This window comes from Lepisosteus platostomus, chromosome 7 (genome assembly GCF_059453375.1).
Source record: "Lepisosteus platostomus isolate fLepPlt1 chromosome 7, fLepPlt1.hap1, whole genome shotgun sequence".
NCBI classification, from domain to species: Eukaryota; Metazoa; Chordata; class Actinopteri; order Semionotiformes; family Lepisosteidae; genus Lepisosteus; species Lepisosteus platostomus.
Window position 1 is genome coordinate 50,623,522 of NC_142617.1, and position 16,870 is coordinate 50,640,391.

Below are 16,870 nucleotides of genomic sequence, written 5' to 3' on the forward strand. Positions count from 1 at the left end.
GTCTTGAGCACCAGGAGAAACTAAGGCTGGGGACAACAGTGCATCATTTCCCAGGAAAGGGGTTTTCCCTAAGTTGCCATTAAGCATTTGGTCTCTGAGATCAGAAGGCAAAACAATATTGTAAAACAATATGACTTGAAGTCTAAGAATACTGGTCGATAAATGGTTCTTAAGCCACTAAAAACATGCAAGATTAGCATTCAGTCCTCAGCCAGTGTGAGTCAAGATTGAGTCTCACTCACTGGTTAAAGTGCACAGCTTTGTTTATGTCTGGATTTTTTTTTCAAATCTGCAGTGACTTTCCATTGATCTACACAGTACTGATATTTTGTTTTGTTTCACTTTTATCTCAGCTCATCGAGGGGACTGCACATAATCTATAAAATCTACCAGGCAAAATCTACAGCACTAAGGAGACCTTAGTCATGATGTGCATTTCGCCTCCACTCTGACACAGCCCCCTGAAAAAACAATGCATATCTGAGGAAAAGGGAAGGGAAGTTGATTGCAAATTGTAAAACCTTCCCAGGATCTAAAACATGAAGAAAGTCTTAAGCACCTCAGATAGATGCATCTTCATTAGGCAAGACTTTAAGGAACTTTGATCACAGCAGCAGGATATCAGGTTTCAATGCCCTGGACTTCCGACTGAGGTCTGGAGCTTTTGCCTCTTTTCTCTGGATCTGGATGAAGCCAGGGGGATGGTGACCTCTGACATCACCACTCACATTCCAGCCGGAAAGCCTTCCCTTCAAGTGCTGCACAGACCCAAGTTCACCGCCAAGATCAAATAACTGAAAGTCACCTTTCTAAATACTCCCGTTGCTCACAATTTACTGACACAACTGCATAGCAAATCCTCTCTTTCTCCTGCTCTCCCCCTGTCAGCTTAACGAAGAGATTGTTTACCCCACTGCAGCTTCATGCCATCCTCAAGGGAAGAAGATCCCCACCAGCTCCCATCCAGGAAGTCATGCAGCACAAATGTCACAGTTATGCTGCTTCTGCTGTGGGAGGAGCAGCTCTGGGCTGTCAGTCATGACTGCTGCACCCATCGCCAAAACAGATATAAGCTATTAACCCACAAACGAATGTGCAGGTCGTTCTAACATACCAAGGGAAATGAAGAAGACATCTGTAAAAGTTCTCTTGATTCTGCGTTGTCAGAAGCAGCACAATCTGCAGACTTGGGGTTAAAGGATAAAGGAAAATGGTGGGCAAATCACATCCTTCTTAGGATGGAATTCCCAATTGATTTTAGGGTGGGAGAATTTGGAGCTGGGAATCCCAGCCTCGTCCCCATGCCTCGCTGCTAGAACAGCAACTGGAGAGAGTGTGTGAGGGCTGGAGAGCTGCTCATCCCTCGGAGCAAAGGAGTCTTGGCACAGCACCGTACACCCCGGACATGGAGCAGAGGAAGAACCGGCTCTCTTAAAAAGGGGCAAAGGATTCACATGACCTCAGCACGAGCCCTGGGCTGGCCGTGTGAGAGCACAGGCCCTCTGGAAGTGCTGCCGGGAGCGCAGAGCAGAAATCTGATCTAAGAGCCAACCCTGGCTGCCTGCCTGCGTGCACAACTTTCTGACCTGCTGGCAGTTCTTCACCTCACCTCCACAGTGCCCAGTGCATCCGACACCAGCTCAAGCACTGAGCTGGTCCAGCACAGCAGACCACTGTCTAGACTAACAAAGCGTTTGTTTTGTAGAGGCAAAGTTCTGTTTAAAAAAAACACCTCAATGTTCAATTAAATATGCGTGTTATGCTTTGGAATTCTACTTTAAACATTTTTTCAGGCTTTTGGTAAAAGATTCTTTTCCCTAACATACAGAATTTTGAGCTGCCAGACTATGCTCCAAACTGATTTAATTCAGAACTGCACACATTCCATCAGTCACAGATTAACAGTGATGAGCCCTGCTGCTGTTTCACAACACTTTCAAATTAGTCTTCACTTCTGTAGGAACTACACAGACTTCACCATTAAGTTATAAAATGCATGTCGAATATAAATAAGTAGGATTTATAAGATTACAAAGAAAGAATAAGATTAATAACATTAAGAATTATAAAGCACACAAGGATAAGATCAGAGAAACACATTCTTAGTTGCTTAAGTATTCCAATCCCTTTGCTACCGCAGACCTCACTCAGCTAAAGAGCAAATGAACTGCTAGGAAGGTCACAAAGTTCTGCCCTGTGTATAAGCAAAGAAGTTTAACTTGCAGACACTTTCCTTGTACGTGCAAAACCTTTTCTTTTTCAGTGTGGAATTAACCTTCACTGTTCCGTTACTATGATGTTGTTATTTATAATTATAATTACATAATACATAATGAAATGTACTCCTGGGGTTCCGGTACTTATTACAAGGTCCTTTCTATCCTCTTTCAGCAAAAGAAGATAATCACCCTGAGATGCATCGGTGCTTTGTGTCCCTTCCACTTTACCAGTTAGGCTGGAGAACAACGAATACTTTCAACCCCTGACCTTGCCACTTTCATAGAAGAAAAGCTTCTCGCATACAGTACATACATATTCCATCGATTTGACTCTTGGGAAGAGTATTAAGAAATTACCTACATAACTCATAACTAAATGGCGCGATTCCTCCCACGGACAGGATGTATGTGAACCAGCACACTTCCAGATCTCATTAACCACTTATTTTAAATACCATAAAAGTCGCAGCCTCTTTAGGACCCTATCTATTCCCCTTAGTGTCACAGACGGAAGCTTAAAAACACATCTGGCCCACTGGGTCTTATTTAAAATTCACTTCGTATGCCACTAAGCGCATCTGTTGTGTACTTAATGCACTTTCATTCTTCTCCTAATGACGAGAAAGAAAAAAAAAACGCTTGCAATTTTGCCATTAGCACCTTTTTCAGCTTTACCCCCACATACGCACACACACCGTTTGTGAAAACACACATCACCGTCAATGGAAATTGGAACGTCTTTTTTGTTTCTCCCAGAAAAGATAAGTAAAAAGCAAATGCTACAATCCGCACATCAGAAAAAGTGCCCCTTGCCAGCCTGCAGCTGCAACACGCCAGGCTGCTCTGATGCATCTTCTGGCTGCAGCAGAGAAGGATGCCACAGCGCAGTGTGAACACGCCCACGACACATGTCCGACGAGCCCACACCGCACCCCCCTGGGCGCACAAGGTCTTCCAGCACACGATGGCTAAAGAGGCCTCTCTCTCCTCGGATGATGCATTGATCAATACAGTTCCTACAGGGAAGAGTAGCGTGCTTTTTATGTATTTATGATTGAAGAAACTTGAAAGCGGAACCTTGGCTTATAACCTCTTTGGGGAAAAAAACACACACACACACACGCACACACACGCTTACTTGCAGATGTAGAGTGTGCCGCTAGCGGAGATATAATAAATCTCTCACTCTGAGAAAAAGGTTATCCCCAAGAATATAACTTATGATGGGGCGGCCTTAGGAAACAGAAGCATTAAAGCCTTTCATGCAAGCAGTGTCCAGGCCTGCAGCTGGTTTAAACAGAGCAGAAGGAATAAGAAAAGGCCAGTAATACCAGTCTTTCTGCCTGTATCTGAAGTCTCAAAGAGCCCCTTTACAAAACATCCTCCAGACACACCGGGGTATCACGATCCACAGCATGATGGCTCAGTACTTTCTGCTCCTCCAAACAATAATTGTTTTTTGAGTGTGTGTAGAACTGCCCCCTTGTGTCATCCCTCAAACATATCCACGCTAAGTTTCTAGGAATGCCTTCAAGGCCCTCTGCACTGTGCGGCATCCGGGACTTCCGAGCACAATTCCCACTCTAGATCTCAAAGGTGGAAGCATAACTAGGGAGGATGTGCAGAGCTCTGATGACATCATGGCAAGGAGGGTTTCCTAGAAGGCGCGAGCCTGTCTGTGTCTGCTTCGGGAAGAGCACCGTGCAGGGAGGGAACTGGGATCTCCGGGTGGATGTCACTGCATCTGCAAACGCCAAGGACAGGCTCCAAACAGACCACTCTAAGGCGTCGTGCTCTTATGGCACCAAACTCTCATGCCCGCACACCCACGATGAAGCCCTGATGCGCGGTCAAGTGCGATCAAACTCTCCCGCGTCATCACCTCGCTCCTTCAGCCCACAAGTGAAAGATTCCGGCCCCAGGACTTGAGGGCAGCGGGAAATTGGGATCTTCTTGGATGTTCATCCCACGTGACGGTGTCATTTGATAATATGTCCACTCAACTAAAGCAACTGAACTTTTTGCCCCGGTCCAAGGCAGGATCTCAATTGCTAGAAAAGCTGGTGGAATGTGCTTCTCCCTCCCATCCACCCACCCAAAGACAGGAGTTAAGAGACACTGATCCAATCCTATAAAAAAGACCTAATAAACCCTCTCGAGATTGGACAGCTCCGTATATTTACACGGCTTATTAAAAATGGCTCTGAGAGACATCGCTCAATTACGGAAGGAGATCTTTGAAATATGCGACGAAGCACAGTCATGCACACGTCAACGACAGCATGGGCGCTACTGGGCTCCTCACACAACATACCAGCCGGCGGCTGAGAGAAGCCGTCTTCGCGTCGACAGACAAAAACTGCCAATCACCCAGAACAAAGAACACCAGGAAATTAAAAAAAGTGGGAGAGACCCAGTCCTGACATTTAATCTGTCCTTTTCAACCCGATAATGTAGAGACTAATGACCAAGAATGCACACCACCTCTCCATTATAAAAAGATAATACATGCAGATGGGGTAGATAGGAGCTGGGGAGCTGAATGTACAGTATGTGGACTAGCAACTTGAGTTCTGGACTCGTAGCTGAAAGTTGAGGCTTCAAATCGCAGGTGGGGTACTCCTGCCGTACCTTGAGCTGCTACTTCACTCAGATGGGTTTAGGAAATGTGCCAAATAACAATAAAAAACAGATAACCGTATAAACAAAACCCACAACTAGATTTTACAGTCCTCCCCTTATCCCTTTGTATTCCAGGCTAAACCGGACTTTTCCATTGAAAAACGACTTACTCAGCGAAGGGATTTCGATTCCAACAACATAAACGCGATCTCATTATAGTCCTAAATGCAAAACGACAACTAAAAAGGCAGAATTTACTGCAGACGTCCAAACAAACGAAGCAGGAAAATCTGAGAATTTCTTCGTCGTAACGAATCTTAAACCTAGCAATTACCCCTCACCTGAAAACAAAATAATTTCTCAAAGATGCGCGCTATGAACTTGGCGTACTGTACGTGTTGCCTAGCGTTTCCATATTCAATTTAAGGATTATTATAGGATTTAAAAAGCCAGGCACGCAGCTGTGTAGTTAGACTCTCAGCACACACAGTGCAACACAAATTCCTAACTAGAAGGGATATTTCACAACCCGCGGCGCACCGGCACACACCCCCTCCTGCGCGTACGGTGTGTTGTCACAGAGAGCAGGCAGGCTGCCCTGGGGTACGTTTCAGCCCATCCGTAAATCATTCATTTCCACAATATTCGGAAATACGGTAACAGCTATAGTTTACCCGGGAAAAGGCGTTGGAAACGTTGATCTAAGTCAAACTTAATAAAAACAGGGACCACAGACAGAGATCAAACGATATGAAACATGTACACCCATATTGTTAAAAATGAAAATCCTGAAAGCAACAGCGCGTCCGGCTCCTCTGAATGGAAAGAGTCTTTCTTACACACCCCACGCGTTAATATTATTAAAAGCATGTTCTTACTATTTTAAGGTTGTGTTACTACTGTATGAAGCTGCACAAAATAGTATTTTAGATTTGAAAAAGCACACCGCGGCTAACCCATCAACAGAGGCGACTGCGCATCGCTGGTCGGAGAGATTTCAACCCCATTTTCATGTATAGACGCAGAGCGTGCATTTTTAAGGGTAAAAAAACGTCTAGCTGGACGAACCAAACTCAAACCCACGGTTCGGGACCCGACTATCCACCGCTTTAAGACTCACCTCGCCGGGAAACAAAACACCGCACAGTCTGTTATGAAATAAAAATGCACAGGTACGAATTCATAAATTCAAGCTCCCATTTGGGTAAGCCGAAAACGAATTCAGGCTCCATGCAGCACAGATTTCTGAATAGTTCGTACAAGGTGAACTTGAACCCTGGGTTCAAAACACGAACACAGACAAGTGCAATTACCCGTACTGTACAAAGCAACTCCGACTAGATTATTTTAATGCAGCCTGTAGGTCAAGTGCATACCCGTGAAGACTCTTTAAAACTATACTACAATCGTGTTGCCAATGAAGAGCAGTCGTTTATTTTTCCGCTCCATCGCGATCCCAGCTGTGCTAAGACGAACAGAAAGAGGGGAGTATCGGGTCAGAAAACCACACACAGCCCAGGTCTGGCCAGTCTGAGACGCGAGAGGCGAGATATACAGTAAATCCTCAAGAACAGTTCTCATTTCTGTGTTCGGTACGAGCCGGCCTCGCCGATCTTGGCACGGTTCCCTTTGGTTAACTTGTTGACAGGAGCATGTGCGGAGCCGCAATCAAAACAGACGCGGTCTCGTATCAAACACCCTCACGCGTGGCCACGGGACGGGGGGGAATTCAGCGAAAGCAGTCGCGGAGTTGAATGTGGCAGAGGCTAGTTTTCCAAGTCGCTCTGCCCCTCGGTTACAAGCATCAGGAAGAAACAACCGTCTGCTAACCACGGCAAGTTAAACAGTTTCAAAGGGTAGTTTTAAGCAGCTCAATGATTGAATGCTCTTAGGCGCTCCTGGGTACGTTACCCAAATTAAACCCCCCACACACGGGGAATAAAAGCGTTTCTCAGCTCCCTGTGACATTCCGATATGTCACAATGTCTGGGTCAAGCTGGCCGCCGGTCACCGTAACGTACTGCGTGACCAACCATCGCTACACGAGTGGGAGACAGATACACGCCAAGGCACAGACCCCAAAAGGTGTCACCAAGAGCACTCACCGACCAGCGCGCTCAGAAGTAATCCAAGTAAGCAAGAATCCAGACAGCAGCGTTTGCGAGCCATTGAAGCACTTGGAAAATAAATATCAGGCTGAAAACAAAAGCGAAGCGAAAAACAAGAAGCAGCTATATCCTCATGTTCCGAGCTAGAACAATTGGTCGCCCGAAGGGCTGGAGCGTGCTTGCGCCATTTTGCACATCTATCAGCGATCTGTCAGCATCTCTCCCTGCTCAAAACACCACATCCACATCGCTGCCTTTTCGCACCGCAATCAGCCCGGCCGCTCTCTCTCTCTCTCTCGCTCCTTCTCTCCTCCCCCCCTCTCTCTCTCTCTCGCTGTCTTCAGAGGCCCCATTTGGGGAACAAAAGACCCAACCACTTTAAAGACAAACCTAGCGTATCCATCGTTGACATTTTTAGATGTATTCTTTTTCCAAAGGTGGGGAACACGAAATACAAAATATTTTAACTGCCCCCCCAACGAAATCTCGGCTCGCTGATCTTAAATATGTTAAAATTAGATTTAAACCAGGGTTGGTGTATTTAAATCTAAAGCAACAGTTATATATGGTTATAATTTGAACAAGACAGCGAAAAAGAACGATATAAAAATGTAATGCATTCTGAAATTGTAGCGAAACTATGAAATGTTATTGCAGAACTACGATAAACAGCAGCCATTGTCTACTGTCCGTTCAGGTGAGAAGTCACGGTTTATAGTTACAATAACGGATAACAGTTTATTATGTATAGAACAGATATGGTCAAACAGCAACAGCGCATAAAAAAGAAAAATGTATCCTTTTAGTGAAAGCGGCGTGTTCTTATATATTTAGGGACTGCGACCGAGGGGATTGTATTAGCCCGTCGTGCCAGATTCCATAAAAATGAAATGGCCGTTTCAGCAATATAGATGCTCTTGCTTCGCATCTGTGCGGTGGCGACCTATGATTTTAAGTTCGAGCAATAAATAAACGTTAGGGATACAAATGGGATGAACTTGGAGCGAATAAAAACGTTCAGAACCTGTGGAAGGGCGCCATCTGCTGACCCTGCGCGGTCACCCGCCTCGTTCGCCGCCTCGCGTGTCCGCAGTCCTGGTCCTGGAGGGCCGGCGTGTCTGTTCACAACGCCAGCCCCAGAAGGACCGCTGCAGTTACGCCACCAAGCATCTGATTTAGATTAAGAGCCGAGTTACAATGGAAAACATGGGCGTTTCAGGGCCAGACCTGGACTACCCTGCCTTTCACGAACTGTACCCACTGGGAGGTATTGCTTATACTGAAGATTATTATGATTATTATCATTATTACTCATATCATCTGTGGCGGTCGTTGCGTTGTTTCGGAAGAGAAACAACAGAAACAGAAGAGAAGCTTTCTTACCCCCGAAGAAGGCTCCAAGGCCGAAACGTTGTGTTTTCTTTCTTCTCTTTTCAGCATGGAATAAACCTGTTACTTGTTCCTTTGCAGCCTACGCGTGCTGACGCAGCTACCCACCTGAAACAGAAAAGATACTACCAAAACCTAGATAGGTATAGAGATAATAGTAAATACCAAAGCACAGGCTTAAAACAAAAGCCTGTTGATATGTAGTGTGTGTTTTATACAGAAGTTCAAGGAAAAACGGACATGTTTTGTTCTGTTTCCAAAACCACTGAAGACATATAACATAATGAACTTAAGGGAAGTTGTATTTTCACTTTCAAAACACTGCGACAGGAACCCCAAGTGAAATTCCTTCTCAACATGAAGAATATTTCAGTTGTTTTTTTTTTAATCAGCGAGGCAAATGTCAGGCTGAATAGCCGTAGTGTTCAGATCCGTGTGATTGCCCTTTGCGGCGCCGTGACCCTGCCTTTGATGTGCGACGGTTATTAATTCCCATCTCATCAGCCGCTCTCTTCCGCGCGCCTCGGGGGCGCCTTGCCCGGGCCCGCGCGCGAGCCGCCGGGTGACGGGAGGCTCCTACAGACCGCGTGCCGGTGGCCCGAGGAAGCCAGGGAGCGGGCACCCAAGGACTGTGCCTAATTACTCTAATTAACTGCAGTAAGGTCACAGGGCAGTCATGCCTCCACGAACATGTCAGGATGAAAGAAAGGAAGAGAGATCCCTGGTGGAAAGTAATTCTCTACTCTCTGCGAGGTATTTCACGTTCCAATTCCAAATTCATATGAAAACATTTATAAGAAGTCCTTTGTACCCTCTGCAATAAAACTAATCAATGAAGGTGTGTAAATGTAGTCCCCCCATTCATTTATGTACAGGATAACGTACCGTTGTTGTGATTTCATGTGACTCTGCTGCTTCGCTTGTGTGAGAAGCCAAACACATATTTCCACAGTAGTGGGCAATAAAGTATCTATTTCTCACGTCTGAAGCTCTGCAGGATGAGACTGTGCAGTACCGATTTTTTTTTTGGGGGGGGGGGGGGGGGGATTTTAAACATACGACGAATCGGAGACCCTTCATTCTTGCGCTAACTTGCCGTGACTGGTAGCCCCTGAGACAGTGAAACTAAGCCCTGGAAGGCGCTTCTTCAAGACATTACATTTCTTTAGTGGGTTTATGGATGGGTTAGTCATGAATATGGGCTACACGCTGCACGATGCTTTGGTGCTGTAAAGCGTATTGTCCTCAGATCCCTTAAGCTGTGGAGGGCTTCTCACATTTTAAAATAATATGCGCAGATTCGTAAAAGTGATTTTTGTCCCCTGACAACCTTCCTGTTCAATGAACACCAGGTATTATAGCGGGCTAGGAGAAAACGATCTAAGTACAATTTATGGATTGTCAAAGCCTGATTGATGCCCTCTGATTTGTGGAAGGAATACTCGGAGGGGGGCCAATCTTCAGATGAAATGAGCAAACATCTGCCTGGCTGTTGATGGACAAAACGTACTTTCTCTGCCGCCTGTCTGGGCCCCCAGTCCGGAAGCGAACAGCAAGAGACCTTCACAGCCTTCATCAGCTCGTAGCGGGGTCAGGAGAGACGTGCGATGCCGAGGTGCGGAGGAGCTAGACTACGGGGAGACCGAGCCGACCGTGCCCGGGACAACGATAACCTCGTGGGGTTGGCACGGCCAGCTGGGGGGAAGTCGAGAGGGAGAACTGTCTTCGCGGGGGAAGTCAGTCAGGGGACTGGGCGACACAACTCGAGATTGTACCGGCCACGGCGGGACGTCTCGCCCGCTACGCGATGGCTTACTCCATCGAAAGCTCGGGGCGTGTGATCGCAGTTGCGTACGTTTAAACTGTAGAGCTCTTGCAATGTTATTCACAACTAGTCTCAGCTACAGTTTAGTCCACACATGATTCATTGATGCTCCTACCATAAACGCAGTCAAGCTGCTGTGATTATTCTACCGGGCGTCGGCGATCTGACAGGCCGATGGACGCGCTGAAAACACCAGCAGGCTGCCTGGCGCAGGGTTCTGGTTCGGGACCGGTGAGAAACCATAAAGGAACCGTGAGTTTACAGCACATTTATTTGGGGGGGTACGCGGCCAAAAGGAGTCAATAAAGGTTGAAAATCTGGACTGCAGCAAGAAACAGAATCGGATTTTTGACAGAGGAGTCTGGGAACGAGCGGAAAGGGGGAAAAAAGTACTTGCTGCACTCCTGCCTGTCTCACTCTATTTCAGAAAGCACATCTCCAGGTGAATGCTGATTGTTCTTTCCCCAGCGAGATGTGTTTATGCAACACTGTCCTCGATTGCAAATAGACCTATTTAAGGAAACAGCATTTCTTCGAAGCACAGCTCTCCAGATCTGAAGACTGCGTTGACATTTGCGACAATGACTGTACTTCTAACATATGGAGATTTTGAGTTCTTCTTTTTTTGCCCAGTAAATGTGATTGTTCCCCTAGGAAGCCGGCTGCTGTTCACTAATTTATTTTAGCTTTTGCTTTCTTGTGTGTGCAGTATTTGATTTTTTTATCGCAATCTGACAGCAAGATTGGAAAGATATTTTTAAACTCTGCAAAATAATTCTTGATTGGAGTTCAGGCTAAGTTGTTGCCTGATGGGGTTTGGGTTTGTGTGTGTGTGTGTGGCTGACACCCGCATTTGAATGAGAACACTTATGGAATAATAATGATTTTTGTGGGTGTGTCCTGTATAAATCAAACTGCTGTGCCTGCCACTGTGGCTCAGCTCAGCAGGGCAGGTAAGGGTTAACCTCTCAAGCCTTTGTGGAGGTCAAGGGTGAAGATGTGACAGGTGTGTGCCCCCCCGCCCCCCGTGCCTCAGAGATCCACCTGAGTGTGACCAGGACCCTCCCTGAAAGATGCCAGGTGCTGGAGGGGAATTCTTGTTCTGCGCTGGCTAGTGAAAGCCAGTCATTGTGCACAGAGCTTGGAGCCTGAGAACCAGCCCAGAGCTGCGAGTTGCTAATGGCGGGGGTGTTCATTAAAACTCAATTAGCACTAATCAAAGATCGCCTTGGCCGTTTAACTGCAGGTTGATACATGCAATGGGGATCTTTCAAAACCATCACTTGTTTTCTTTTTAATCCCTTTCTATGCAAGTACTGCATACCTTGAAGTATATGTCTGCTCTATTATACTGGTAAGGGGAGAAAAACAGCACAAGCTTAAAGATCAGGTTTTGGGGGGGAGTTGTCACAAGTATCTTTAACCTCTCCTTGAGTGGGTCTGCTGGTTTCAGAACAAACTTGAAGATCTCTGGCAGGGATAACATGTTGAATGCATTTCTAGTACAAAAGAGTGCGGTGTTAAACCTGCATAATTCCTTTTTATAAGCCACAGTAGAAGCACTTTCCGACAACTGACTGCTCACAAATTCTTAATGAATAACAGGGGCATTCATAGGCTTATCCCTTAGATCTATTGTGACTTCAGGTGTATTTCATATGAACGCCATTGGATTTGGTGTATTGTTTGATATGCATTAAAAATATAGACACCCATTGTAAAATATTACAGTTACAGATATAACTTTTTCTCCATGTGTAATACATGGCTTTCTAACTTTCAACTCTGCCTTTTAGACTGATCTGAACATTGCTGTAAAATCTGCTTAATGTCAATGGATAAGTTAACAACATTTGTCTAAGCTTAATCTTTTCTCAAAGCTAAATCCCTGCAAACAGTATGCCCCTGTAATTAAAAGAAGCATCAGTCCTGCTAAAAAACAGTAATATTGAAAGCCGATAGCACATAGATAAGATTCTCCTGGGATGTCTCTCCTGACTGCCTTGCCCAGTCCACAGGCCACAGACGGTTCAGGTCTTCACAGAGAGGAACCACGGTACAGACCACTGGGGCTGACAGATACTTGGAGAAATTTGCTAATATTATCCCATTTGTAAAGGGATCCTTGGCGTTTAGCTCCATGTCGAAACTTGTGACCACATTCTGCAGGAGTGAAGCAATAATTGAATATAGAAAAGTGCACAAATGAGAGAAGGGCATTTGTCCTATATAGCCTGTTAATACATTTTAACTTCAGCAAGTTAAGCAAGAGCTACCTTTTCTATTTCCAACTTCACTATGCCTTAGAATTCTATTGTTCCTGTAGTTTTGGTTGTTTCCACAAGTTTGCATGTAATGGAAGTTAGACTTATTGGTCTGTACGTTTTTGGATTGTTTTTTACACTTTTTATGGACGGTTGCTACGTCAGCACTTGCCCAGTCAAAGGGGATTACCTCTGTCCAGAGTGACTGCTGGAAGAATTTCGTTAGTGGCCCATGGATAAAATCGCATTTCCTGGAGCACAATGGGTCGAGTGCCATCGGAGGTCTGGACTCGTCTCTACAATGGAGCGAAATGGGGGAAACCCAGGGCTATCAGCCTCTCCAGTGCAGCTACCTCCACTGCTCTAGAAAAGGAGACACTCCACATGTATACAATGTACAAAAACTGCTGCAATAACAGACAAAAAAAAGAAATAGACAGCAGATCAGTCTTTTATCAGTCAACTCTCGATAACAAAAACCTAAAGCACCCAAGTTTTTTGGAAGTTTAGATATGTGTATGAACAGAGGAGCATCAGAACCATTACAAAAGGCTCATCTAACTAGCCAGTTTGATAGTTAGTAGCTAATGGATCTAAGGATTTCATTAATTCATTCATTTTAGGGGGAAAAAAGCCAGGGTAACAACTGCGAATCTTGTTCCGCACTCCCACCACTCAGTGTAGTGCCTCCTGTTCTCAGTTTTGAGCACACTTCCACTTTCGCACACTCCATTTGGGTCCTCTGGATAGCACTGCACCTGTGACTTGAAAAAGTTCATTCGAACCATGTTTGTCAATGAAAACCGAAACCACACAAATTCTGTAAGACTTCTGCGGCCACGAACAGGAATTTATCAGAGCCCAGTCATTGTTCTGCTGTCCATATGCTGGTCTAGCCAGAAATGCCATCCGTATCTCAGCTTTACAAAATGATTTGCTGGGGGCAGAAGACAGAGGCGACACTTCTGTCTTGACATGGGCATGCTGCATTTCCATCACTGAGGCTGTATTACTGATTCACGACACAGCATTTTGTTACATGAGGGAATTTAGGAATTGTCAATTTAATTAAAGTATCACATTCCCCAAATAACAAATTAAGTAACACTCTGTCAGGTAAGATAGGTAGTGACACCTTGTTTTTAAATTCTAATATGTTTGAAGGTAAACAGGCAGACAATATGCTATTAATTTAATGTAAATCCCTTGGGAATTGAATGATTTTACAATTATTGTATGAGCCAGCCAATTGACCAGGTCTGCCTACAGTTAAACGGTTAATAGCAGAAGCATGTCGGTGAAGGTTGGTTTAACTTTGTGTTGAATAATACGGGGCAATATGTCACTGGGGTTCATAAAAAAATATACAGAATAAATAGAAATGTCTTTCTTTTAAAAAACTCTTGAACCATCACAAATACAATTTGGACTTGAACACAGCCTGGAGAAAAGTCCTTCCCTTCACTAATTACTGGCAGGCAGGCATGGCGTCCAGACCAGATTTCTCTCTCCTTGTCTGCAGCCCCAGGTCGCCTGTCCCTCTGGCTGTCAGCACGGACAAAGTCTCAGCACTTAGCAAAGCGCGAGGCTCCTGAACTTTGAAGAAAGATAAGAGAAGCATTTTGACATCCACGCTCACAACTCAACAGTGACAAGAACGACAAAACTAAAACACTTTAAAAATAAAAAAAAAACTACAGAGCTCTGTCAGATTTCATTGACAGCCTTGACACAGAACAGCTTACAATCCAAAGACTGAAGTGGACAAACATATCAGTGCCCAGCTGCTTGACCTTGTGCATCATTCGTGGGGGAGTTATTTACACCACAGGCACAACCTCCCAAAATAACCTTCGGGGACATTTCTGTTTTTTTCAAACGGTGTATATGGATACCCATCTACTGCTGGCCTGGGTAAGACATGACTGCGTTGCTCCCATACTGTCAGCAATGGATGAACTCCACATACCGAACAAGGGGCCCTCGAACCTTTCACAAGTTCAACCCAGCGCATTTCCTGCAAATAATCCATAAAACGTGAACCAGAGGACATGAGGGAAAGCCATGTGGAAGTGCATTTAAAACCTAGAACATGAGTCACTTATTTGTGTAAGAAGTTGTGGCGGTCTGGAACAAGCTAGCCTGCCATGTTGATTAATCCCATACCCTGGTTTCTTTCAAGAAACGTCCGGATGAGATTCTCTGATCAATTAGATACTGACTACCAAACGGGCTACATGGGATGAATAATCCCCTCTCGTTTGAACAGTTCTGATGAAGCTCCTAGAAGGCAGCCTGGTGAAACAGGAGGAATGACCCAAAGCCACAGGTTTCATGTCACCTTCACTCTCTTTATTAAAATGTTTTATTTACATTACACCAGTTTCTGCCAACTGCACCAGCAGTGCGAACGTGTTTCACAGCTCGACAGCTCATCGAACCCAAGAGGGCAGGATTAAGGTTCATACAGTAACTGAACCAACCCCCTAAGCGGGTCACCTGACATTTTTCTCTCTCGTCTAAAACCTGGATTGCCTTCCAGATACAGTAGGTACAGGGCACGAGTATCAAAGAAAAATGAATACTTTCTCCAGAACAACTGCATTAAGTGACAGAAGAGAGATTACAAATCAGTGACTTATAAAAGGACTGATCTGAGCAATTAACTGACACTTATGGTACAATAAATGGTCACTTACTCCTTTTTGTATTTTTCTTAGTGATGTACATAATATGTATTTTGACACGTACAAATGTGCAACATTTTTCAGTAATAAAAACCATACTGAACTTTTGCAGGAATGCATGAGTTACTGGGATAAAGGAAGCAGCCCAAGGTGGTGCTCCATGGTGAACTGACAGACAGGAGGGAAGGCTACTTGCAATGGAAGTCACAAACAGCAACAGAAGCCACAGGGCTTCTCTAACCAGACAGGGGACTAATTAATGACCTTGCACTGGGAATAACTGAGCCAATGTGCTGAGGGGACGACGTCTCCTCCTGGACCTGTGGACACCAGTGAGGTGGATTACATGGAAAACGAGACCATCACATTTTCCACGCACTGCAGGTGTCAAAGCAGTTCCTAAGATGGAAAAATGTAATTAGAATTTAAGCAAAAAAAAATTAACCAACGGGGCGGTTGACGCAACAGGGGAAGGGGCTGGGAGCCGGGCTGTTGCATGACAAGCACTGCAATTGAAAGCACTTCTCACAAGGCATTCTAAACAGGAACCACTGTATAAAACCTCACACTTGCCCTTGCATGTCCCCCTTACAGTTTGCACCAATTAAAAGACACCTGAGTAAGAGTTTCAGTGAGTATGCAGCTGAGGGCTGCAAACCAGTTCTCTTCGAGATGGGGTTCAAAGAGGGACCGCCAGTCCTTTTCAAAGTGCTCCGTAACGCCACTCGCTGCTCTTGAAAGGGCCCTCGAAATTCTCCTGCAGAGGAAGAGCCAGTTCGCTGCTGTGTGTGGTTCTGGAGCTGCCTATGAAAGCGATCGAATCCTGGCGTCGCTCTGCAGATTGGCACATACAGGCAACAGGCCACCACACCATCACAAGATCACCGTTTATTACTTAGACTTACTGGTCCATCCTCTCAACCCCGTAACACCAGTTGACTTTTCAGAGAGAGGTGATACAGGAATGGTCACTTTTAAGCTGGTTAGATTTCTCACTGAGGCAACAGACATGAATTGTCAAAGCTTTTGTCTTACTTTTCCAGTTCAATGTTTCCTCACATTTCCTTTCTTTCTGAGGTGTTACATTAATATGTAGTGCTAAAAAAAACAGTATCATGAAAATATAATTGCTAAATTAACAGTAACCGAGAAAATGAGGTATTCTACTGAGAACCTTAGAGGAAAAACAGAAGTCTGCAGTAGTCAAAAGTTATGTGCATATCTGAAGAAAAGTGACAGACACTTTTGCTTTGCACCATTGAAAAGGCATACAGCTACACCTGACTGAAAACACAGCCAGATGGCAAATAGCATGTTCACTGTATTGAGGAAAAAAATTAAACTCCTGACATTAAAAGCTCACATTCCTTATGCCCCAGGCAGTTTTTGAAACACTATCTTTCGATCTCAGAACCAGGGTCTCTTCAGAGACAGGGATCACTGTGTGCTCGTTTCAGTTCTGTGCCCTCCTGGAAAATAATGCCGTCGCAGCCTCCCATGGCTGCCTTCAGCCAGACAGCCTCGGATTTCCTTCTCTCAACAGGGCCTAGAAAGTGTCTCTCCTCCATCGAGGAAAGAGGTCAGGATTTTGCTCAGTCTCCAGGGAAAGTTGTGTTCCCATTTACTGTGGTTAATTTACTTGACTGTTCAGCTCTACAAAAATACAATTGGATCCTTAAAGCAATGATATTTATACCCTTGAAAAAGTGCTAAACTAGCACACACAGAAAAGAAAGAAGATGTTGCATTAGAGAGC

The 16,870-nt window shown here is 45.0% G+C and overlaps 1 protein-coding gene across 2 annotated transcripts in view; it reads right to left on the reverse strand.

The window, feature by feature from the left end:
• The window catches only part of igdcc3 (immunoglobulin superfamily, DCC subclass, member 3), a 74,137-nt gene extending 66,848 nt beyond the window's left edge, over window positions 1-7,289 (reverse strand). For both annotated transcript variants that reach the window (XM_088641037.1, XM_088641036.1), the window contains exon 1: window positions 6,947-7,289. In XM_088641037.1, the coding sequence (XP_088497163.1) occupies window positions 6,947-7,010 (64 nt within the window). In that variant the 5' untranslated portion in view covers window positions 7,011-7,289. The remainder of the gene's footprint in view (window positions 1-6,946) is intronic.
• Between the last annotated feature and the right edge of the window lie 9,581 nt (window positions 7,290-16,870).